The sequence below is a fragment of the Perca fluviatilis genome, chromosome 23 (genome assembly GCF_010015445.1).
Source record: "Perca fluviatilis chromosome 23, GENO_Pfluv_1.0, whole genome shotgun sequence".
NCBI classification, from domain to species: Eukaryota; Metazoa; Chordata; class Actinopteri; order Perciformes; family Percidae; genus Perca; species Perca fluviatilis.
The window spans coordinates 20839727-20865810 of record NC_053134.1 but is presented as its reverse complement, the minus strand read 5'-3'; the positions used below and the strand labels follow the sequence as shown (position 1 = coordinate 20865810).

The window sequence follows — 26084 nt, the reverse complement described above, 5'->3', positions numbered from 1 at the left end:
GAAGAAACATCTGTCACCCAAGAGACTGCTCTTGGTATCCAGTGTGCACCCAAAAATCACCTTTCATGGGATGTACTTAACTTGCGTACACAGCTTAAATTATATAATAAACATACTTATTTCAACCCAAACATTGATCTTTTTTAAAACCTAACCAGGTAGTTTTATTTCAATTAACAACGTTAACCACGTCTTTAAAACAGCAACTGTTTCACAATGTGCAGGGGGCGATGGATAATAACGTTTTATTGAAACATAATTGAGAATGCCCTTTCATTGTAATTTGTTAGAGAGGGTTGAATAGTTGGCTAGTAGCCTTAGGAATTTATCACTGTATTATTTGTTTAAGCAATACAATATCGCATCACCTACATAATGTAATCTTTGTCACCATTTTTTTTTTTCAAAATTCGAAATGGGTATTTGTTAATGAAATGTTTCCAACTTTAAGAAATATAGGTTTTTTATTAATAGGAAGAAACAAAAACAGCTCATGATAACAGTTGAGAGTCAAACGTGGTGAACAGAGTCAATGTGGTCCGATGAAAACCAAACATTTGGATTTTCTGGAATCTCTGTCAGTCACTGCCAGCAGATTCCACAAGAGGAAATCCTATTTTTTTAGTTTTTGTCTCCCAGAGGAATTATTTGACTTATGGCATATTACAACATAACAGTATGACCATCTGCAGTCTAAATGTATTTGTTTGGTCACAGATCTCAAATGGGTGCTTTGGTCACAGGAGGCCTTATACCTCATTATGGGGTAATAATAAACATTTTGGCCCCGTATTGGTCCACGGGACAGGCCAGGCCCCTGTCACTTTTTAGGATCACCCTAAAAACATTTGCGGCAACTGCTGCATGTGTGTGTGTGTGTGTGTGTGTGTGTGTGTGTGTGTGTGTGTGTGTGTGTGTTACCATGTCCTGTCTCTCTGCTCTGCAGCCACACTGTTCAAGGCACATGTAAAGTCTGAATGTGAAGCACCTTTGCAGCCCAGCTCCGTATTACAGTCTCAAAATGAGTTCATAGCTTGTTTCTTTACATTTTTTAAAGACATTTTCTTCCTTCAATAAATAACAAATATATTCATACGTCATATATAGATAGATAAACATGTATAAACTACATGCATATAATTTAAATAATTTATATCTGTAGTTCTTCCTCCCTCACTCCCTCCCTCCCCAACCCCTCTCAAACGAGTTCTTCCGTAACAGCGGCGCTGCACTGGCTTTGCAGCACATTAATGTGAAATATCATTGAAATGGTCCCACGATATCTTCAGTAGAAGTTTCATTTTAGTCTGTTGCGACACCACCATGAAACATAATCCTGTGGTGGGGAGCACTGTGAACAGGAAATGGAATCCTATACAGGAAGTAGAATTCCAAACAGGTAGTCACTAGCAAGGCTTGTATTGTTTGCTTCACGTCCTATGACGTTTTCTCGACAACGCGCAGACGCAGGAAGTGTCTATGCGTATCCATCTCCAGCCCACTGAATTGCGAACCTGCGTCAGTGCTCGAACGTACGTCTGCGTCGTCTTGCACTGCGAGTTCCAGTTCTTGTCATCGATGCCCCTGCAGCCACCTTTGAAGGGCCTGGGGGTCCGACAGCGTGTCTCATAAAAGTACTGTTTGATGTCCTGTGTGGCACTGGTTTTAATTTTGCCCAGAACTGTGACCGGGTCCCCCCTGGTGTCCACTGCTTGGGTTTTATCCGTCACCCACTGGCTCTCGCTGTCGCACACAGAATATTCCCCACGGTAGCTCTTGTGCTCAGCGTAACGCTTCTTTCGTGTCTTGTTTCCTGCTGCGCCGTCCAGTCCGCTGCTTACGTAATCGTCCGCGAGGTAAAGCGGCGGTGGCTGCAGTGGTAGCCGGTCGCTCAGCAGCACCCGAGGGGAGTTGTACCGCTTGTGCTGCCTGAGAAGGTCCGAGTTCAACAGCATCACCTGCTGGTCGACAGCTACGCCGTCGCTGCTCCCGCCGCTGCGAGCGCCCGTGCCCCACTGCTCCGCATCGCCCTGCTCCTCTAAGGGAAAGTTTGCACTGAGCAGAGGAGGCAGCATTTCCTGGGGCTCAGTGTCCCTGCTTCTCCCCTGTTGGCTCTGGTTCCCCCTGGTCTTCCCCCTCGTCAGGTCAGCCTGAAGCAGCTGGATGATAAGGGAGTTTAAGGGGTCGGGACTCGGCTGCTGCTGTTGCCCCTGGCGACTGCTGTCCATGTTGGTTGCCTGGATACCATAGAGGTACACGAGGACCATCACATACAGCAGGATGGACATCACTAGATTCACCTGTAAGATCTGCAGACAGAAAGAGAGACACTTTTAAGAGAGAGGCCATTATTTTCTTTCGTAATTAACACAAACACAGTCCCTGCACACCAGTGAGTCAATGGGGTCAATCTGTGAGGTTCACCTCCCCAGGGGGGCTGGGAGAGTTGAAGGTGGGAGAGATGATTCTGCGAGCGGTAAAAAGAGCCGGTTCATGCCATTGTTCTAAAAACAGGAAGTTAATTATTGTAGTTTGGCCCATTGATTTGGCCTATATAGTTACACAGACAGCAGTTATAGAAGCAGTGACTGTGATGGATTCAGTGGGACTTACACTTCCTGAGGACATCATTGTCTCTGATGTCTTATAACTTCAGAACTTGCCCGAGAGTCATGGCGTTTTTAAGCCTTCCATGTCAAAGTTATACTAATTATGGTGGCCCTGAAGAACAAAACACAGCATTTCACACAACAAAACATTTCAGAAAAACACAATGGCATTTCAGAAAACGCAACCGCAAACTTACTTTAGCTGTTTACATACACAATGTTGTTGTGAAATGTTGTGTTTCCTCATTTGCTGTTGTGTTTTGTGAAATGTTGTGTTTTGTCCTTTAGGGCCACCATATATAATAGCTAACTGGGTATACATTTGTGGCTTTGTGGGAACCTTGGCTTGAACTCAGTGTGTGTGTGTGTGTGTGTGTGTGTGTGTGTGTGTGTGTGTGTGTGTGTGTGTGTGTGTGGTGCGTAAGTGCGTCTCTTGGTATAAACAATGTGTTATAGTAACTGACGTGCTGCTACATGTACAACATGGCCATAAAACACCCATAATTCTGTTTAGAGTAGTACATGGGTGAATGATTGACGCTGCAGGACCTGAAACACAGACTGACAGACTGACAGACTGACAAGACTGACAGACTTGACAGACACTTTGTTGTCACGCTATAATGTGTATCAGTCTCTTTCTAAATGCGTCAATTACTGGGAGGGGAGGGTTGCCAGTTAAAATCCCTGGAACCAGCAGGTGATTCTGAGAGGTAACGCCCTGCTTCATATTGAACGGAAGATACTGAAAGGTCAAATAGTTTTACTTTATATTTAATTATAGGTAAGGATTTCAATAAGACAAAGGGCTTGTCTACGATTAGCCTAACAACCAGAAAAGCTGTATTTGAATTCTTCCTTTGTTAAAATATCAAACACTGAACACTGTCTTCGTGACTTCTGTCTTGCTAGCTTTACAGTTCCTTGATGTGTAATTTTCCAAAATGATCAAAAACACACTTTTACAGTGGTACTTTTGGAAATCAAAGATTGCGTCACACCACCACTACGGCTATGCTAAGGCTCTGGCCTTACTTCCTCCAGTCGAAGCCAAAAATGTTACCAAGACAAGCCCTACCTGAAGCGTGTAATTTATCACAGTATATCATCTCTTGGCTCGGGTTATGTCCCGAGCTCCGGCACCCTCAATAGTGATATTTACTCTGACATTTTATTTGGGCACACCCAGTCATCTGCTCAAGCCTGAATGAGTTCCAGCTGTGTCAGTTTGTTTTGGAATCTCTTTTAATCACTACGAGAAGAGTTTCAAAGTTTGGTGTTGTGGTGATCAGTAAGAGTGGGGAAAAAAAAAATCGATTCACGTATGTATCGTGATTTTTCTTTTTTTTTACGATTTTAAAAATTGATTCTTTTCCCCAGAATTTATTTTCTTTACCAATAATTCACCTAAATATGTTTTGTATATTTAATTTTTTATACAGTGCTGCTGACGGCGACAAAATACATGTTATGTACTTCTTTACAAATGAAATAAATGTCAGACTGACATGTTCTTAATAAAATCTTTTTTAGAAATGTCTCATGATATATTGTCTCTAGAAGTGTATTATTCAACTTTTGTTTTTTTTAAAAAAAAAAAAAAAAAAAAAACGCCCCCCTTCCATAAATAAAAAAAAAAAAAAAAAAAAAAAAAAAAATAGTAATTTTGTGAAAAGAATCGAATCGGGACAAAAGCATATCGTCCCAACCCTAGTGATCAGAAGGGAATCTGCAATTCATAGAATAACATCATGGCTGAGCCTTCTTTAATGTTTGTGTATATCTGTGCATGCGCAGAAAAGCAGATGTTTCAGCACCACGTTTGTTCTGAGAAAAGCGATTTCTTTCTTTTACTAAAGCTGACTGGCCTCATTCATAAAGCTCCACATATTAGCAGCTTCCAACTGCAGCCACCGTCTTCTGCTGTTGGCCTTCGGGCAGTTTGACGAGGGGGAAGCTTTTGTTTCATTATATATTTTCTTTGCTCAGCTTTTCACCCTCTGTATGGAGATTTCTCCCACCTTTAAACTTGCAATCACTGATATGTCAGCCACTTGGGGGCAACAAAAAAGAAACGTAAACACAATACTGACATATAATCACATTAAAAGTTCAAGATCATTAGGGGTGTCACAATTCTCCAAATCCTTAATTCGATTTGACTTTCGGTTTTAAGGTCACAATTCAATTTAGTTCTCGATTCAAAGATTTTTCTCTTCAGCAGTGATAGCAATGCCACAATAAGGCAGAATGGTACTTTTTAAAACCGTTTAGGTTTCTCAAAATTAATGAAGTGCAATTGAATGAACCTTTAGTTTATCAAGATGCACATGAACGCACCATGAAGTCCCGTCGGAGTCCAGATGCTTTACCGTTCGTTGTTTGTTGCACTTATGGGGAAGGCAAAATGTTGCCACACTGGTGATTTCAGGAACGCAGGAGGATTTTACAGTTTTGTCGAGCTCTGTCATCTCCGACTCCAGCATTGTGTCGGGAAAAGAGCAGCTGCAGGCTAATGGTAAGCGAACGTTACCCTGTGTCTTTAGCTGCACGCTTCCGGCTAATAAGCTACACTCTGTGTTGTTGTCTTCTACGGAGCAAGTGTGCAGGGGGGTGGAGAGAAAAAAAAAAATATTGGGGAAATCCCTGATCCTGCTCTTTATAATCAAAGTCGTGACTTCGTGAAAATCTTTAGCTGCTGAATTCTCCACAAAGTCCACCGGCTAGCTGCTAACTTCGTTTGTCTGGTGCTGGGCAGGTGGTGTACACTGGGTTTATCAGAGCTTACAACTGTATTAATACAGTGCTTAATACAGCTTCTTCGCTTAATACTGCAGCTAAAAATGATAAAGATGAGAGCTTTGATACGAAACCAAAACGGTAAACGGACCAAAACAAAAAGCTGAAAGTTGCTAAAATGCTACGTGTTGCTGAGAGGAACTGCAGAGATGGGTGATAATTCTCTGTGGGTTCATCGCTACGAGTGACCCCCTTTCACATAAAAGTCAAGTGATCCATTGTTAATACAAATCAGATTAAACTATTGAAACTTTTTTTTTTTTTTTAACTCTTAACTACCACAGAAAGGACAGAGGCCCCCCTGTTTCTCAAAGCAAAGGACATGTAAGGCTGTCATTTAGTAACAAGGTTCAAATGTCTTTTAGAGAGTGGAGGAGAGAAAAAAGGTGAGGGATAATAGGCAAACAGACAGCTGCAAACAAAAATAGGTGATTTGTTCCCATCAGCGATGTTATAGCTGGATAATACATCTGTTGGATGGACGGAGGGAGGGGCATCTGTTCCGCAGCAATGTCACCTTACAAATCAATGGCTCAGAAAAGACATGAACGAACACACACACACGCACGCACGCACACACACACACACAGAGCTCATTTCTCTCTGTTTCTGTTCAAAAAGAAGTGTCAATGAAATATTGGAAACTCTGCACAAAGTGCTTTGTCGTACGTTTGCATTCTCAAGTACCCTCGTTGACATAATACATTCATACATACGTTAACCCTGAAACGTTCTTTCTGGGCCTTTACCCTCAAATAGCCCCTTCTTCTCAGAGTCCTAACAGTCAAACATAAACACACACACACACAGACGTAATACACACACTGCTGACACGTTCAGCGCAGTTAAACATCCATAAATCCTCTCTCTGACTCACTTTTTTTAAAATACCATGCAATCTTTCTTGTCAAAACCTGACTCCTGCATTACCCACAATGCAACTCATCAAGTCAACTTTATTGTCAATTCTGCAATATGTGCCAGACATACAGAGCAATTGAAACACTAAGGACACTGTTGTGGCTGGAAGCAGTCCAACAAAGGGACTAAACCGCCGCGAGGGACTAAACACTGAGAGATGCATAAGCACACTGTTTTGCGCTCAAGATTGTATTGCAATGATTTATTCCTCCACATGTAAAATACAATTAGCACTGCAGTTACCAAATGTAAAGTTACCTTGAGTCGAAATAAGTGCGTTAGTGCGGCGGTCAACCGAAAGTGTTCGCTCCCAGGCTCGCCCTCTCTCTCTCAAAGCCCAAAAAACCCAGGTGAACAGGTGAAGCAAACAAATGTTATCACTTCCGCTCAAACCGCGATGAAAACGCCCACCACCTACAATATAAGTGCACAATATAATAATCAGTAAATAATATAAATGAGACCATAAACAACATACAATATGTGGCTCCTACAGACACGTACAACAAGTATAATATAAAAGTTAAGAAATATATACAAATAAAGATAAGTAATATGTACAAATAAGATGATAAATTCTAGGGGTGTAAGAAAAAATCGATACACTTGAGTATCCGTGACATTTTATTTTACAATACTGTATTGATAAGGCAATATTGATTTGATTTGATTTATTTTTTATTTATTTATTTTTACGTTCAAAAATATTCATGTAAGACAGTGGTTCACGTTTATGTTGTGTTTAAACCCCCTACCGCTAGATGGCTATGCGGAGACACACCACTAGTGTTCTTGCCTATGTGCCTAGCAGTGCCTGACTTTTTGCTAGAAGCTAACAATGTAGCTATTGCTGAACTTTGGCCTACTAGCATATAAACATTACCTCACTAAGAATCTGTGAACCACAATCCCAAAACTGGCAGTTTGATTTTCTGTGTACTGAATTGTTTACCTGAAGTAAACTTCTTTGACTTTTATGCACATCATCTCTTTTTTTTCTTTTTTTTAATACTAGTTTTTCTAAAATGATAGTTTAAAAAAATCCCAATATATCGCCTTACGCACAGTATCAAAATATATTGCAATATATTGAATTGTGACCCATGTATTGTGATACGTATCATATCGCCAGATTCTTGCCAATACACAGCCCTAATAAATTCTAAATAGTGCAACTGTAAGGCAAAATGAAACTACAGAAAACTAAAGATGAAGATATTTGAAATGTGCAATATAAAGGAAGGTTCCTGATTGTCTTCTTTTATATATAGTGGCCAGTGCAGATCCTGATGGGGGGTCAGAGTCCAGAGTTCTTGGGGGGCAGAGGGCAGGGAGAGAGGGGAGGGTGTTGAGCTTCCTGATTGCCTGGGGAATGAAGCTGTTTGCCAGTCTGGTGGAACAGGCTGGGAGTTGGATGCTCCGGTACCGTCTCCCATTTGGCAAGAGGCTTGAAGAGGCTGTGTGAGGGGTGGCTGAGGTCACCCACAATGCCGGTTGCTTTGTGGGTGAGGCGGACTTGGTAAATGTCCAGAAGTGAGGGGAGTGGGACACCAGTGATCCGCCCAGCAGCCTTCACTATGCGCTGCAGGGTCTTACGGTTGGAGGCAGTGCAGCTCCTGTACCACACAGTGATGCAGCTGGACAGGATGCTCTCAATGGTGGCCCTGTAGAAGGAACACATGGTGGGGGGGGGGGGCTCTTGCTCTCTTCAGTTTGCAGGGGAAGTAGAGTCGCCGCTGGGACTTGTGATGCAGTGTTTGTTGTCGAGGAGAGGTCCTCACTGATGTGCACCCCCAGGAATTTGGTGCCGCTCACTCTCTCCCCAGCAGCACCGTTGATGGTCTGTGGGGGTTTCGGGGTGGGACCTCTCCGGAAATCAATAACCACTTCCTTGGTCTTGTCAACGTTCAGGAAGAGGTTATTTCCACTGCACCACGTGGCCAGTTGGTTGACCTCCTTCCTGTAGAAGGTCTCATCATTGTTGGAGATGAGACCCACTACGCTTGTGTCCTCCTCAGACTTCACGATGTGGTTGCTGCTGAAGGAGGGAGTGCAGTCATGGGTCAGCAGTGTGAAGAGCAGGGGGCTGAGCACACAACCTTGGGGGGGCCCCCGTGCTCAGAATGGTGGTTCTTGATATGCTGCTGCCGATCCGGCCTCTCACTAAGAAAGTCCAGCAGCCAGTTACATAGTGAAGTTCTGAGCCCCAACTGGTCCAGTTTGCAGATCAGCTGCTGAGGGATGATGGTGTTGAATGCTGAACTAAAGTCTATGAACAGCATTCTGACACATGAGTTTTTGGTATCCAGGTGGGTGAGTGCTGGGTGAAGAGCAGAACTGATTGCATCCTCGGAGGGGATTTTATGTGAGCCATGACTAGCCTTTCAAAGCACTTCATGATGATGGGGGGCAGTGCAATGGGGCGATAGTCACTGAAAGTGGATGGAGAGGGCTTCTACTTCTTCTACTCGAGGGAGTAAGGTGTGTCATGCTGTGACTTCCTTTTTAAAACGCTGTATCTTATAGCCATTCATGGACTAAACAAATGAAGGATTGAGTAATTATTACTGAGTTATTAATTCATCTACAGATGGCAGTGAACTATCACACAGAACAAAAGACACTGTCACAAAGCTAACATTAGTGCTAAAGCATGCTACATGGACAGGACTGTCAACTTTTTAATATGCATCCAGTGATTACTGGGTACTGCATACTACATACTTAGTCAGTATGTGCTGCATACTGCTTACTAAAATAATGATTAAGTATGATATTACCAGCAGACTCTTCACACTGAAGTAACCTCAAACAATGCGTCTTCTTTTCTTTCTTTTTTTTATCACAAATGTAAATCAAGATTGTTATATTTCCCAGCATTCTTATAAGGCAAATTAAAATGTAAAATGTTTTCTAGAGCACATCATATTTGTATATATGAGTTTCCATGGTTTTCCTCTTAACTGTACCTTAGCGCCACCTTCATTTGTAATTATTTTAAATATTTATTTAGTAGTCCACCATTGAGCTCAACAGCGTGGTTCCGCAAGTGAAAATTCCATTCATTTTGTCTGTATGGATTTTGATTATTAGCCATAATGTCTTAGCCTGGCTCCGCCCTCCTACATACTTCCGCTCAATTTTCATTTCCCTTCAGTACACCGTCTGGGTTTGCCGTATATTTGCGGGTTTTCTCCGGCAAATCTTTACTGGTCCAATCTGCGAACAGAGGGAGCGGCTGAGAACGATGACGTTGAGGTCGTGCGCTAGTTTGACTTGTAGTTCCGTAATGGCGGCGGAGAAAGATGCGAGCGAAGCCATTCGGTCCGTTGTGGCAAAGCTGCCGAATATCCAGAAGTTAAAGCCCAAGCAAGACCAATCTTTGCTGAGTTGTGTTGGTGGCCGTGATGTTGTGGCCCTCCGCCCCACAGGGTTTGGGAAACGTTTGATTTTCCAGCTCGCTCCGTTAGTGGTGAAGGAGTTGGCTAAGGCTAGCGATGCTAAGCCGACGTCAAGACCAAAACGTTAGCGATCGGTTATGGCAGATCCAGAGTGGCTCTGGGCAGATCCAATAGTTTTAAACTTCAACAGAGTACCCGCCTTCAAGGAAGTTAACACTTATCAATGGAGAGTGGCCAGACTCTCTGGACAAATGAAATTTACAGAGAGTCTGGTAGGACCAGGCTAATGTCTAACTGAGCGATAATTTGTAGTGGGCAGGTTGATAATGAGACTGTGTGTGTGTGTGTGTGTGTGTGTGTGTGTGTGTGTGTGTGTGTGTGTGTGTGTGTGTGCGCGCTACTGCATTTCTATGCACATTGTAGTAACAAATGTTTGCACAAGGACTGGAAAATTAAGAAACCCCTCCCACATTGAAGAAACTTTGCCCGTCCTCACCTCGGCAAGGAGTTATTTGAGGACTTGAGTTAAGGGTTAGGTGTTGGTTTAAGGTTAGGGAATAAATGTGGTCATTGAAAGTCAAAGAGTACTGTACGTGTGAGAGAGATGAAAGGGAAAAGAACAAGGCTGACAGATGTTAATGCTCGCAGAGGATAAAATACATTGGTGTGCAGCCACAGATTGTCAGGATATTATCAATCCACCTGTTTAATAGGCATCAAGGTGAACCTATTTACAGACACAGTCTGTAGCATATTCTGTTTGAATGTGTGACCACAGAGCTGATAATGAATGACAGACTGTTTGCTTGTTTCCCTGTCTTTCAGTCTGTCTTTGGATGAGACTCAGATCTGGAGGCAGCATTAACACGCAAGACGACGAGACCCATCGATGGGAAGACAAAGAAGGTATTTGGGCAGACTTTGCTGTAGGGCCGCACGATTAATCGAATATTAATCGCAATCACGATTTTTGCCTCCCACAATTAAATCAATATGATCGATTTGATTGTATTGACGTTTAAAATGTGTGCTCCGCTCCTATAAAACTCTGCTGTATGTCAAATCAAGTGGTTCCTACTGCATGAGTCAGAAGGAGTCAGCCAGCTAGTGCTGCGTCAGCAGTGGCATTACGCACAGCCGTTCGCCGTCACGGTGCATTCGGACCAAAAGAAGGGTTGTGCGGTGGGGGGGGGAGTGTCAATGAAACGGCCCATTTGTGTGACGTCCTGTTGGGTTCTTTAACCCACCCCAATATAGCTCAAGTAGACTTTTATATTTCACAATTACTGTTTTCCGTCAGATCGTTTAAAGACCTTGACGTTTCCGACCGCACTTGAAGGCAGCTTTATTTCACAAGAGAGAGGGAGAAAGAAAAAGAGACGAGCGAGACATGGCGAGCGCTTTGTTCGTGCAGGAAACATTCAGCTGTTACACAAACTCCCCGGCAGTTCAGTGCCTGTGTTTCGTTTTAAAACCTACCTGTGGCAGCGATAAAGGCCGCGATACTTCCTGTTTACTGTACACGATTCTCACACCGCCTCAAACCAGAGCTCCAAACACACTGACAAGTTTGATCGCCGGTTACATGATTAGCCAACGCAGAGTGGAGCCTGGTTGCGTTTCTCCAAAAATGTAGTCGGTCTCAACTTTTCGCAAAAGGCCGCTGTGCTTTTCTTGGGTCGGCTAACTGCCTGCTGCTCACGGCTGAGAGAGAGAGAGAGAGCGAGAGAGAGAGAGGAGAGAGAGAGAGGCCGTGGACTGTGATTACTCTGAGCAGCATGAACCGACTCGGATTAAAAGAGATGTGATTTTATCTATCCCGAGGGAAGTTGTTGTGCAGCAGTTGCAGTAAAAAGTAGAAAAGAGTGCAAATACAGTATATAGAGTGCAAATTCAAAACATACCCAATGGCAAAAAATATAAACAGGTTAACAGAAAGGATCATATGAGTAGTTGTGTAAAGCTATGTATCTACAAACACCAAATCTGATAAAGTGTATATGATTAATTTGAAATGTTAATGATTTACGTTATACAGAATATATGTAATATCCCAAACTGGAGTCCTGGAATGGAGTAGTACTTATCCTGACTTGTAAGTAGCCTGATAAAACCAAGACAGATTGCAATCCGATTAGTGATATGGCTAACAGAGAAGCATACACCGTATGTGACTACATGTAAACGAAAGTGTTTAAATCAGGATTCTTGTCCGGATACAAGACATGTAGTTCATTCTTCACAAACTACATTTCGTCAAATTTGTGTGCAGCATCAGCGAATACCGAAGAAGAGAGATTCCCATTAGTACGATTCATAGATTCAAGACAGGCTTTTGGCTCTGCCCTTAAATGTGTCCTTTCGGAACAGGTATTAACAACTTAGGCTTGAACGTGTTTGAACAGAACAGCCCTCCGTTTGTTACAAGCATACCCCAGGCGCGTAGTCAGTCATGGGCCAGCGCGGCACTGGCCCGCCCACTTTACTCACTGGCCCGTCCAGCCAAGTTTGATCAAAATACGTTTTGTTATGAAAAATATTCAAATGTATGTAAAAAAAAAAGAAACGGTAACAAAACTAGTTGTGTGTGTTTTAATGTGTCTTCTCTTCTGATTAAAACAAAACAAGGTCAAACAATTAGGAAGCCTTTGGAACATAGTTGGTTGCTAGTGTAAATGTCTGCAGCATGTGCAGACACTTCCCCAGCGCAGCTGACAGCCCATCAGCCAGAGAGGAGTTTCTTTGAGTGCTGGCCCTCACAGAGGTACACATTAAGTAAAACATGTTTCATGCTTCTTGCATTATTATTTAAGTAACCTAGTACCCTTCCTATTTAGTAAGAAATCTTGAACACTGATGATGATGATGATGATGATGATGATGGCTTCTAGCTGAAACCGCATTAAATAAGAAGATAACTTGTCTGTGAGTGACGTTTTTAGTTTTCTTTGATCCTGTCGCTGCCGTGGACTCGATACACTGTCTTAAGATTTGGCGCCTTGCTGGCCACTTTTCATTATATCTTTTCATAATTCAAACAATGCTTGGCTGGAAGTTTTTCATTCTTTGATTTTCTTTTACTGCTGGTAGCGCATTCGCTGCTCATGATCTGACCGTAGTCCGGAAGCAACAATGCTGTTAAGAATGCACAAAGGATATGTTACATGTGCGATTTCTGTCTGATGTAGGCTATTCTGTCATTCAGTATGTAAACACCTTCTCTGCTGTTTGGGTTCATGTTTAGTTGCTTTTAACATTTTATAAAATTTATAATTTTATAGCCAGTGCTGCTGGTTCTGCCGGTGCAAATATATTTTAGCCTGAATAGGTTACAATCGACAGGTTTTAGTCTATATTGTTGTGTTGGTTGAACATGTTGGAGACAGTGCTGCTGTTGCTGTTGTAATGCTGTATGTTGGAAGGTCAAATTGTTGCTGTTTTTTTTCAGTTTGTCCTTTTTGCTTCTACGTCTTTTTGAAAATGGCCCACTCACTTTTGTACTGGCCCGCCCAAAATACTATTTTTGCCTAAGCTGCTGGCATACCCCAACCTTTAATCTCTGTAATTGTTGACCCTGCTGTCAGTTGAAACTGAAATCAGATAAGGTTACCTTTTGTGGTTGTTGCGTGTTACTTTTCTTACTTTGTTACTCCAAAATGTCACATTTGCTGGAAGTACTAGAAGCAGCACTGCCTCAAGCTTGAGGTCTGAGCAAGTTTCAAAACAAAGGAGGCCATGTAATCCTTTAGCTGTGGTTATTACCAAAAATCAGATTCAGAGCGATTTGGTTACCTGTGCTGTGGACATACTGTAAATGACTAAAGGAGCAGGTTTGGGCAAGAAGAAACATCTGAAGCCTCAGGCAACTCAGGATTCGTCATATTCATCTACAGGTCTTCAGAGATTCTCTGGAGTTTCAGTGTTTAGGACAGGAAATTCATAACATGCTGCTCATTACCAGCCTGTCGTTTTAGGGTGGGGTCATCATCAGTATCTCTTTTCCTTGAAACTGACTTTTCCCCTCAAACAAGAGGGGATTCGACACAGCAATCAGCATGTTTACAACAAATTTACCACGTGCCTCTGAGCTTTTTGCTCTTGCTCAAGGAAAATATAATTTTCATGTGACATTCAGATGGTACTGTGGCCTGAAGTTAGTCACAGAACTGGGTGAAACTGGAATGCACAGTTTTTGGGGCTATGTCGCCCCACACCACCACAACGCCTCATGTGACTCCTGTTCACTTAACACGTACTGTATATTGGCTAAATGTTCACTGGCAATTTCTGATGCCAGTATACCAGACAACGTCTAAATAATCATCTTAGATGATTACTTTGGTTCTCCAGCCAGAAATCTGCCTAAATGATGAATGGGACGATAAAACAAGGTGAATATTTCCGTTTGTGCAAAAAACAACAACACCGGAACAAAAAATGTCAAGCTGATACACTGCACCTGTTCAGGGTTGAAAGTTCTGTAATTAAATAAAAATGTAATAAAGACCTCAGACCACAAGGCCCAGACGAAAGAATCGCTGAATGCTAAATATGTGGTTTCAAGATAAAGGATTCCGGCTCAAATACATCGAACACTGATTATATACCAGACAACTAATCAAAGCTGATACTGTATAATAATAAATAAACGAGTCCTAATAACATATTACATGCTAGGACTTATTTATATATAGCTATGCAGTGTTCTGAGCAGCCTGAATAGAACGCAGCAGGTGATACAACACTCATTATAAGACTTGAGACTTGACTTGGAGTCTAGCTCAGAGACTTGAGACTTGACTTGGAGTCTAGCTCAGAGACTTGAGACTTGACTTGGACTCTAGCTGAGAGACTTTTGAGCATCTCTGGTCTGTTGTTCCACCACTTTGGTCAAGACTAAAATATCTCAACGACTACCAGTAGGAGCCGCCATTGTTTTGAATGAACAGTCGCCTCCCCATTGCCCTCCCACCCCAGCTACCTAGGACACAGACACATTACTTGGAACCCGATAAGATTGATTGTCGTGTGATATCTGACCCCACCATTCTCGTGTGATATAGCAATATCGCAACAATCCAGCCGTTGTGCAAGGTAAACAGCTACGCATAAATACTGCTAAATAAAAGTCTCCCCAAACACAATAAAATTGCCATCTCTATTTTAAGCAGTGAGAGTTGGGGACAAGCGGCACCAAAGGTTCTGCTGCCGCTACCTACGTATTGTGTAAAAATGCGTGTCTAAAGCCCTTCTCATGCCAGCGGATGCACTAAATATTTTCCTGTGGTGCAAAATAAAGCATCAGCCAGTTGGAGGCTGGTGGATGAACACCAGGACGTAGTCTAATGATTTTGTTACCATGTAATGGTTCAGTCAACAAAGTAAATGTATATCACATACAGTTAATTTCCTCTTCTACCTAAATAGAATCATGTATCCCGTACTGTACATATATCCCCATAGCCAATGATAATGTATCATTTTCCATACTGGTTGTCTTTGCAAGTCCACCCCAAAACATCTACATCTATATGACAGCACTTAAAACATATTTCAATCTCACTCACATGCAATGATGAACTCAATCCAACCAAATTCAGGTTAACCGCAGCCTAGAAGATCAGTAAAGTGAGCCTCGCAGCCAAAACAGAAATAGAAAAGCAACCTCGAAGACCCCAATAGGTAAACATTGATGAAACAATGGTTTCTTTCTGGCAGCCAAGTCTTACACGTCTCGGTTTTAAAACCGTTCCCGCTCACAACAATGTTACCATATAACAAAATTGTAGACCGACAGCTATTGTTTCAGACGCTCTGCAAAGGAAATGCATTTCAAGCACTGAATGTGCTGCCTCGTCCTCTCAGTCGCTACCCAGAGCTCATGACCATAGATGAGGGTTTGAACGTAATTGACCGGAAAATTGAAAGATTAGCCTTAAGACTCAGTTTCGTATTCAACATAACAGTCCGAATAAGGATGTAGTGCTAGTGCCGCTGCACCAATCCATCTAACCCTCACTCAGCCAAAGACTATATAGTATTAAGTTGCTGTGAGCTGTAGCCTTCATTCACCACTTCTAAACCGAGGCAGAACATAACGTAATCAAGAATGCGAGAAAATCTCAGAGCTGAACCGGGCAGACCCATCCGTTTTCATCATACTCACCCTGGGTCGGGTTAATTAAGTCTACTGCTAACTTACAACACTAATAACATTACCGTCGCCAAAATACATCAAATCCACTACTTCACCATTAACCGTCAAGCCACTAAACCTGTATGGAAATTAACACCTCTGATGGTTAACGATCATATGACACGAGACAACACTTTGTGTCTCTCTCTTTCTCTCTCTCTCTGCGCCACACACACATAAACAGCCCGGTTCTGGTGGTTGATGAGAGCAGATATACGCTGATTAGCTCTCATAACGGGCCAGGTGGGTCGCGCACTGCCATGAGCCCATGACGCTAATGTCTGATTACTCCACATTTTCATTGTGATTACACTCTGAATCTGCAGTGTTCTCTGTCAGGTAAATCTGTAAGTTAGTAGCAGGCTATACAGTGGAGTTGCATATTAAGTGGTTTGGGCTCCTTCTGTAAGTAATTTTGGGGTAGAATTTGGTTTTGAAGAATTCTACAAACAGCAATACCACAAGCCAAGCAATGGACCCGTTCCAAACAGGCACATTTTCAACGGGCACTGTACTAGTAAGGGCAATTAATCACAGTTGGATGGCTGGTTTGTGGTTGGGCATGTGACTGTTACATTTTTTTTCTGCATGCGGAAAACTTGCAAATGACATGTGAATTCAACAGACTTTTGAGTTTTCATATTTGAAAAATGTATTTGAATCATGTTCTGCAAGCACATGTCCAACTCTGTCCAAAGGAAACAAAATCCACCTATCAGCACCTCTCTAATTGACACATTATAGCTCATTTGCTTAATGAGATATAGTGTGTTATTTGGGGGTTATGTGCAAGACTATTTTTTGGCTGGGACCAGTACCCTCAAATGGCACTTTAGTTTTTGTACAAATTATACAAAATAAAATATAATGCATCAACTGGTGACAAAAGTTGGAAAGAGCCAAGCTAGCTGTTTCCCCCTGTTTTTAGTCTTTATGCTGAGCTAAGCTAACCAGTACCTTTTATATTTACCGTACAGTGAAACTACTTTCAATGTTCGTCTCACTTTTTCTCCCCGTTTCCCCTCTCTCCTTTTTTTTTTTTCTCTAATCAGTAAATCCTTATGTTTTTTTATTTTTGCTTCTACAATTTCTACATTATTCAATAACCAAAACTGCACCCGACCCACCATCACAAGACCTGCATTATATTTAACAGATTAATCGGAAGCTTTTCAGGTCAAATCGAAATGATCCCAGAAGGCATCTGTGGGGACATGTCAGAATGGAAGCTTTCTTGCCAAAATAGAAGTAAAAATATTCACGGAGGAAATTTTATTTTATTTTCAAGAAGAACAAAGTTAGCAATGTTTGTCTCACCCCCTTTGCTTCCTTCATATGTTCAGCTTAGGAGGCTCAAGGCCCATTAGGTCTGTGTCCAGCCCCCCCTCCCAACATTATCCCTTCTTCATCCGCTCATCATCTCACACGTCTATCTGCTCATATTCATCCTTTCTCCTCTTTCCTTGCTCTATCGGCTTGTGCTTTCATCCTTCTCTTAAGCCATTTTCGCACACAGGAAGTGCATTATGTAATTCTTACACAAACCCCACAAACTCTGAACCTGCTTAGTCCATCTTGTGAAGGGCTCATTGCATGGGTAGAATCTGGTCTCAAATGCAAGTCTCCTTCAAAAACAACCCAAGGCACACTGTTGTGACCAAATTAAAAGGCCTTTGTTTGACAATGGCAATATGCATTTAAAATGACCAACGCGTTGCGACCGACATAAGTTATCTTGTATCTGTTTGTATTTTGCTATGTTTTTGTATTGTGCTATGGACCATTTGTGTGTGTCCTGAATAAAGAATATGATGATAAGTCTTCTTCCTTCATGGTCACTGTCAGCAGTACAAGGAACAAGAAAGTGATACATCATCAATAGGGAGAAAGAAATAGGAGAGAAGAGGAGGGGGAGGGAGTATAGGAGAGAGAGTGGGGATAATGGAAGGGGTTCAGTCTATAGTTCCATATATTAAAATACAATTATTTTCACATTATTGCTGAAGTGATATTTTACAAAAAGGGAAAAAAAGTCTGTCACAATTAAGGCTGAGTTATTTTGTTACTTTCAGTGGTACAATCCCAAAAGTCTCGCATTGGAGTCTTTTTTTTGGGGCGGTTGCCCCCTCTGATGTCCTTTTCAACCACTTCCAACACCATAGCCATGTCCGATTCCCAGTTTGTGCATCCCCGATTCCTCTCCTCGGGTCTTAGTCCTGCCCACAGGAGGTTCAAGCCGAGGAGTTGAGGAAGAGACGCAAGGAGAGAGGACTTGAGGCAACAGGCATTTAACAAACGTGCCACGGGTCAAATGACTTCTGCATAGTATACACCGGTGTATCCTTGATTATAGCTCCTCTGGGGAGTCTCCTAGAGCCTAGCTCCTCGATCCTTGCTGTGCAATTTTAGTAATTGGGACATCCTTCAAGATGACTCAATGAGATCGATTTCTGGCTCACAAGCCGGAGGATTGAGGAGTCGAAAGAGGTACAAATTTAGGAATTGGGAAAGGCCCAATGATTTTCAGCGTGTTCGGGTTGCCATGTCCCTGATAACCTCCTTGTTTCACAGAATCAGTCGAATTTGCTTTACAAATCCTGTCCAAAATATTGAAGATACTGAACATTGTTGAGCATTGAAAACACAATCTCCACTATTAATATAGATGTTCAAAATACAGTCCTTCCAGAAAAATGCGGAAGTTTTTTGTGATTGTTGCGGGCAAAAATCCTTGATTATGCGGCACGTTTTCTTAAAAAATGCGATGGAATATGCGGGATATTTATGCAATTTTATGCGATGAAATTGCGGGAACTTGCAAAAACTGCGGTTTGATGAAAAAGAGAAAAAAAAGTGATTTCCCCCAACACTCTGCTTTCCGATGATGTTCACGTCGCATAATTACGTCACTTCATAACGTTCCCATGGCAACAGGGGAAAATGGCTGCTCTTGTGTGAAGTAAACGCAACATTTTTTAACTTTCTGCTAAGATATACGTGACTTTTTTGCAACAAAAATGTGAGGATTATGAAATCATGCAAGCCCCGCATATTTTGCGCGGAAATGGGCAATTTATACGGCAAAAGTGCGGCATATTTGAAAAAAAATGTGACCCCCGCATAAATGCGATCGCATAATCGCGTTTTTCTGGAGGGACTGAAAATACCAGTGCTAATCATTCTCCTGCAAACACAGCTGGGTAAATTGCCCAGATCCTTGGCTTGCCTGCTCTCCACGCTCACTGAAGCTGTTAATCCGGTTCAAGCTTGAGTGGAATCTTAGAGCTGCCGCACAGAGAAATGCACATAATGTAAATTATAGTAAGAAGGCACAACTGTGAGATGGGTCGATACATTTGCAAAAATGTGTCACTTTCATGCAGTCTGGGGGAAGCCACCGGTAGAAGCTGCAGGCTCATGACCCTCTGAGCTTTGGACTCCCGAGGGATTGATGCAGATAATCAGCCTCAGCTTGGCAGCGTCTTAGCAGGAGCACGGACAGGTTTCCTCAGCAGTGGCGCACTGCACTGACTTTGTGTTTTTCATGTGCACGTGCAGGTCAAGCACCATTATATCGTGTTGAGATTTATTCACAGGGATGAGATACATGCCCCCGAGTCCCAGGCACAATTCCACATGCATTTAAACTTCCTCCCAAATGTAATGAAAATCCATGCCAGTTAATATGTAAATGATTAAAAGTCTGCATATTATTTTCAGGGTGTACATAAATGGGAAAGGCTGTCTGTGTTTAGAGTAGGGCTGCAACCAATGATTATTTTCATTTTCTATTTTTTCAATAATTTTCTCGGATAAATCAATTAGTTGTTTGGTTTTTTAAATGACAGGAACTGGTAAACAATGTCCATGAGTGTTTTCCAAAGCCCAAGATGATGTCCTCAAATGTCATGTTTTGTCCACAACTCAAAAATATTCAGTTTTGAGTAAAAAAAAACTAGAAATGTTCCCATGTTACAAGCTGGAATCAAAGACTTTTAACTTTTCTTTCTTAAAAAATGACTCAAAGTTGATTGGCAGTTAATTTAATAATTGACAACTAATCAATTAATCGGTTAATCTTTGAAGCTATAGTTTAGAGCGGACAATGCTGATCACTAAACAGTTTCAGATGCCCTTTTTAACAGCTGTTCCATCCATCCATCCATCCATCCATCTATTTATCCATATATCTTTGTTTGCATGGTTGAACGGCATCTGAAATCTGTTTGGTTTGTGTCTGAATTTATGAGTGATTTGGCCCAGCATGAGGATGTAAACGTAACACACATGAAAGAGCGGCCTTAAATACATAGAGAAGGACACACAGAGAAAGGTAGGTGTGTGTGTGTATGTATGTGTGTGTGTGTGTGTGTGTGTGTGTGTGTGTGTGTGTGCGACTCTTACATGAGCAAGTGCATGCACATTATCTCTCTAAATCTACAGTTTATCAGACCAGGTGCCAAGATAACCATAGAGCAAAAGATACAGCCCAGCAGCAGGTGTGTGTGCACCCACCAATAAGCTTCAAAAACAACACCCCTATCTGTGTGTGTATCTGACTAAATATGTGCGGAGACTCTTTGTGTGTGTGTGTGTGTGTGTGTGTGTCTGGAGACAGTACAGAACTGCAGGCCAATTCAAACAAACCACAGCCAACACCGACCTCATCGCTTCAACGCAAACACAGAAATTTAATATTTCTGCGATCAGAAATCAGAAAATATTTGGAATATCACCTGGAGCATCAGCAGCAGAATGTTGGGGCAAGGCAGTGGGATGAATCCTCCTTTGTTTTAGTTTTAGAGGTAATCCACCCCATCCCTCCCACGAATAGGCATCATCGGCTGTATATTAAGACCGTCGACGTGTCTCCACTTCCTCCCACTGTACAAAAATAAAACCCAAATCTCACGGATAAGGGCACCGCCATCTTTTAATTTTGGAGCCAGACAGTAGTGATCAGGCGATGGAGCCTCGGTATCAAAGTACTGCCCATACACCCGTCACTCATGATGTTTCACCCCGTTTTTATAGCATCAAATAACTAGTAAAAGCCAAACTTATCAGAAAAATTAACACTTGCACAAACATCAGCGTGATAACAACTACCTAAAATGACAGAAAATGTATTTGACGTGTACTTAGAGTTTTCTTAATTTGGCCCATGCTCCAAATCCGCTAACATGGAGGGGATGGGGTTTATGACCTATAATGTAGCTAGCCACCAGGGGGCGTTCCAGATGTTTTGGCTTCACTTATGGCGTTTTTCCATTACATGGTACCCGCTCGACTTGCCTCGACTCTACTTGCCTCGGCTCAACTCGACGCACTCTAAGTCCGCTTTCCATTGCAGATTTTAGTACCGCCTCAGCGTGGCTGGTCGTCATAGCGACTGCCGTGGGCGTGGCTTGGTAGCGTTGCATTTCCCCTGACTCATTTCCTGGTTCTCCTTCTCCATAAACAACATGAAATCAAGGAGAGGGATAACTTTTACTGCTCCAGATTTCCCACCGTGGTCAGAAAGCACAGAGGAGACACTTTGTTTCTCTCACTATGACTCTAGAGTCGCTACTCGCTCCGGAGCTAATCGCTGTCACTCTCTGACTGATCCCTCGCTCTATCACCCACTCCCCACACACACACACACACACACACACACACACACACACACACGCCGGCTCGTCGCACACACCAGCGGAGAAGTATAAACATCAGGCCACTTGTATGCTACGGAGAAAGCTCTGTGTGGAGCCTCTGCAGGACCAAGAAAAACGTTTCAAAAGAAGCTGGAGGCAGCAAACAACCACCGCTGGCTAAACTATTTAAAAATGCTGGGTTGGTTCAGGACACCCCCGTCTGTCGCTAGCAGTGATCAGTGATGATTCTTTCCGATTGGAACCTCGACTGAGGTGGTACTAAAAAAAGTACCTGTTAGCAGGTACCAGGGACTTTTTTTCGTAATGGAAAACCAAAAAAGGCGAGTAGAGTAGAGTCGAGGCGAGTCGAGCCGGTACCATGTAATGGAAAAGCGCCCATTATACAGTGTGTGCGTCAACCCCTAATATGCATACAATATAAATGCAGCAATTCACACTAAAAAAAAAAGTCATGTTTTTATTCTCAGTTTACCATCTACAGGGTGAGAGGCGGTAGAGTGGTATCTGTGTGTACGTGATAGATTTCAGTGCAGCTGTAATGTAACCTCATTGGGGGCTGGTGATAACATGCCCCTAATTGGCAAGAATAGTTGAACACACACCACTCAACTATATTCTGGTGTAAAGGGCATGACAAGAAAAAGTGGTGTCTACCGGCAGTAGTAGAGTAGCGTGTTAGAACAAGACAGACACCAGCCTGATTAACGTGAAGTATTGACAGAGGCAGCCTGGTCGATGTCTGGCAGCAAAGCAGCAGAAAGGGAGCCAACCAGTGGATATAGGCCAAGATGGGGAATAGGAGGATCAGAGGGGAAGAAAAAGGAAGGAAAGAAGGAAAAATTACAGCTGCATTTTAGCATCTTTTAGTTAATTGTTTTGGTTTTTCTCAGTCTGAATAACCTCATATTCAGCAGTAGCAGGCAGCTGCATAAACCCGCTGTACACTACCTGCTTAGCCCCAACCAGCAGATAGACACAGTTCGCAACTAGCTGGTGATCATAGAGGAGCATTCAGGTACACAAACCTTGTTTTACTAAAGATCCGTATGTCAGTTGCAGTATACATACAGTAAGGTCAGAGGTCCAGGACAATGTCATAAAAATGCGCCATACAGTAAATAGTAACAGTAAAAAAATATATAAATAAATATAAAGTTTAACAAAAATTTCGTAAAGTCAGCAACAACATTGAAAATATATCTCAAAACCTACCTATTCTACCTGCTTAGACTCTGTATCTCCTACATTACAGTACATTTTTTACAATAGTGGCCTTTACCTCTTATATTAGAGACAGCCCTTCATTTTAACACATTCTCACTCCCAACTCTGCACATACGTACACTTGGTTGGGCCCCCTTGACCTCATTTTTTTTAACCCTCTGGGTAACTTTTTAACGTGCAGGGTTTGGTTAGATTTAGAAAAAAAACGATTGTGGTTTGGGTTAAAATAAGCAGGTTTGTTACGTAACTTATGTACGTGACGACATACGTAAGTCAATGTTGACTTTTGGTTTCACATGGGACATGAATAGCTATAGGTCTTCTGGGTGAAAGTTGTGTGTATGAGCCATCCCTTTTCCCTATGCAGACTCTTTATACTACGTCATCTCACATCTCTGCGGTTGAAGCCAGGGGCGTGTCCTACAGTCCCTAAAGGGCTGCGTCGGTATCGGACACTGAGGGCCACTGACCAAGCTGCTGTATTTGACGATTTGGGAGCGAGAACAGGTTGTTCATTTCTAATTCCCCATGTTCCACAGGTAATGCTAACTCAAAACGTCCACCATGTTTCCCTGTTGTCTTGATACATTCAGTGAAATGTCCATTTCTACAGCACTAATTCCATCAGCACGGCAACAGAGTCATGTCAGGCGCTCCACTTTGCCTTTCCCCCCCGAACAGTCAGTACGTTTACACGCACAGCAGTAACCCGGGATATGGTCTTAACCCGGTTAAGTGAATAAGCGGGTTATGCCAGTTCTCCCTGTATACATGAGCGGGGAAGAATGGGGAGAATGACAGGAGTAACTCTACCTCCGCTCCAGTAGGTGGCGCTCTGCCAACGCTTTTTCTTCCGGCTGACCTCTGTCAAAATTACACAGACAGATCACACAATTTGTACAATTTGTAACAACTTAATGTTTCATTTACACACTCTTGTCACAGCATAGGACAGCACAGTGTTCCCGCCAGATGAATGACAACTTATTTGGCTCATTTGGCGGGGGCTGCTAGCTCCCTCCACTTTTCTGCGGAGACACAGCGCTGACAGACCCGGAGATGTACAGTCGGTTTAGCCATCTCCCGATGTCCGCTGCTGCCTCGGCAAGCCTGCCTCAGAAAAAACATCAGGAAATCAGAAGTACAGCAAAGACCACGGATAAGGTGGATGACGATGGATGGATGGATGGAAGGATGGATGGATGGCAAAGAAGAAATTAATTGTATGAAAACATTTCTGTTAAAAAAGAGAAACTGAGAGCAGCAAAGTGAGCGTATGACATGACTGTTTTGATGGAATTAGTGCTGTGGAAGCATTCAGAGAATTTGGAGGAATAAGAGGAAGAAAAGAAACAAACCTAAAAAAAATGTATTTACTAGGACAATCAGGAGAGGCAGTAGTAAGAGGAGAAATTGACATTTGAATATGGCCGGGAGGCAAAAAGAGGCTTGGTGCGAAATAAAGGTGAGAGAAGATTAAGCTATTTTAAGAAGTTGGAATGAAAACGACAGTGATCAGCAAATCACTGTCTTACCTCTGAACTAACTAACTGTAACTGGGACGCCAGTCTGGTAATCTGCTGGCAGTAATGCTTAATAAGGCAAGCCAACTGCTGTCAAACACTACAGAAGGAAAGGAAGCAAACAAACTCAGACTTTTGCACATTCAAGTTACTATTTTAGTCTCAGACAAAAATCTTAATGTCCAAATGGAAATAAATAAGAAATAATGGCAGACATTATGAACGGTCAAACATCATCTATTCATCCTGGCATCAAATTAAACCTTGTGAAATCATTCGTCAGTGCAGAGATCTGCAGACTGTACACAACCCTACATCTTTTTTTTATATCAAATATCGTGACACCACCAACAATAAATAATTAACTGTATGAGCTAAACAGACAGAAGCAGTCATTTGGGTGAAACTGTTATATATTATCAGTGGACAAAACAAAGTTTTAACATCCATCGTTCAAGTCTACACAGGATCGGCATTGGATGCTAAAAACGTGTCACTTTAATAAAGGTATAACCGTCAAAACCGTCATTGTAAAGGCTGTGGAGGCGGTGTACTTAACATTTCCGCCTCCAAGTAATTTTAGTGTGTTACAAGTGTATTTAAATAGGAGCATGGCAAATCAAACTTTGGCAGATCTGCAAAAGGTAAATGAAAGTGTTATTCTTAGGCTACATTTGATGGAGGAACAAAAAAAAGAATAGCGCCTTCCCTAAAAACAATCAAATAACAGCAGCGGTGTGATTGAGGGAAAATGCCCTTATTCACCCTCCATTCACACCATCTGCCTCTATAATTTTTTTTTCTCCCTGCACAAATCTGTCTCAATCCTTATCAGAAGACAGCTACACTGTAAAAACATTATTCTTTAGCACAAGTAAGTATTACAAGTTTTTCAGATGTAGAAATATAAATTATCAGCATTTAAAGTTAAACAAAAACAAAAAAAACAGTTTTTTTACTTAGGAAGTGCTGAGTGTCTTCCTTTAGCAAAGTGATGAAGAAAAGTGCCACTCCCTGCACTCTTTAATACTAGCACACTAACCAGAATCACTGCTGAGAAAAACTGTGGTTAGTTTAGTTTCACATGATAACAAGAACAAAAGTGCATCATGTTATTTACACTTTAATGGAGAATTATGTACTAAACCGGTTTGAGTCGTGATTCACTCGGATCTTTAAGCCGAGTCTTTAAATTGACTCACGAATCGCGAGTCTCTAGTATCATTAACTCGGATCAGTTGAGTCCTACTACAATTCAATCTAAAATGATAGCGGCGCCACACACGAACCTCTTGCAACATTAGCTACTACTAGTCCTAGCCATCTTAGCTGCAAAAAGCTTTATAACAATTTCGTAGGCAACAACAACTCCACAAGTCAACTCAAGCGACTGAGTGAGCAGAGAGACAGTCTGAGACAGGTTATCCGACCCGCAGACTCACAGCCGGAAGCTCGCAGACCATGGGATTCACTCTAGAACTTGCGAGCCCTCGATGACTCGCGAGTTATCGCTGCTCGTGCGAGTCAGTCAATCCCGCAAATCAGCCGGCTACGCTGTCATGAGTGGATCTGATTCAGACGAGCGAGTGAAGTCTCTCCTTGAGCTCAGGGTAAAGCAAATCCACAACAAAAGCCATTCTTTCACTTCTGAAACAACATACAATGTTCTGCACGTAGCCTAGCTAGGCCTACTGTAGGTTTGGTGTATAAATGTAGTATGTTAAAATGCAATTAGGTTGATGCAGACCGTCCAA

The 26084-nt window shown here is 42.3% G+C and overlaps 1 protein-coding gene and 1 long non-coding RNA gene across 4 annotated transcripts in view; one reads left to right on the top strand and one right to left on the bottom strand.

Moving 5' to 3' along the window:
* Window positions 1–1192: 1192 nt before the first annotated feature.
* Window positions 1193–26084, bottom strand: part of ntf3 (neurotrophin 3) — a 48500-nt gene continuing 23608 nt past the window's right edge. For 2 of the 3 annotated variants that reach the window (XM_039792497.1, XM_039792498.1), the window contains exon 2: window positions 1193–2309. In XM_039792497.1, coding sequence (XP_039648431.1) covers window positions 1431–2309 — 879 coding nt within the window. In that variant the 3' untranslated portion in view covers window positions 1193–1430. Of the gene's footprint in view, window positions 2310–6587; window positions 6606–26084 lie in introns of those variants that run through there. The other variant, XM_039792499.1, reaches the window with a different exon arrangement.
* LOC120553789 overlaps window positions 10545–26084 on the top strand; it is a 78864-nt gene continuing 63324 nt past the window's right edge. Inside the window, exon 1 of the long non-coding RNA XR_005638201.1 lies at window positions 10545–10636. This is a non-coding gene — a long non-coding RNA (uncharacterized LOC120553789). The remainder of the gene's footprint in view (window positions 10637–26084) is intronic.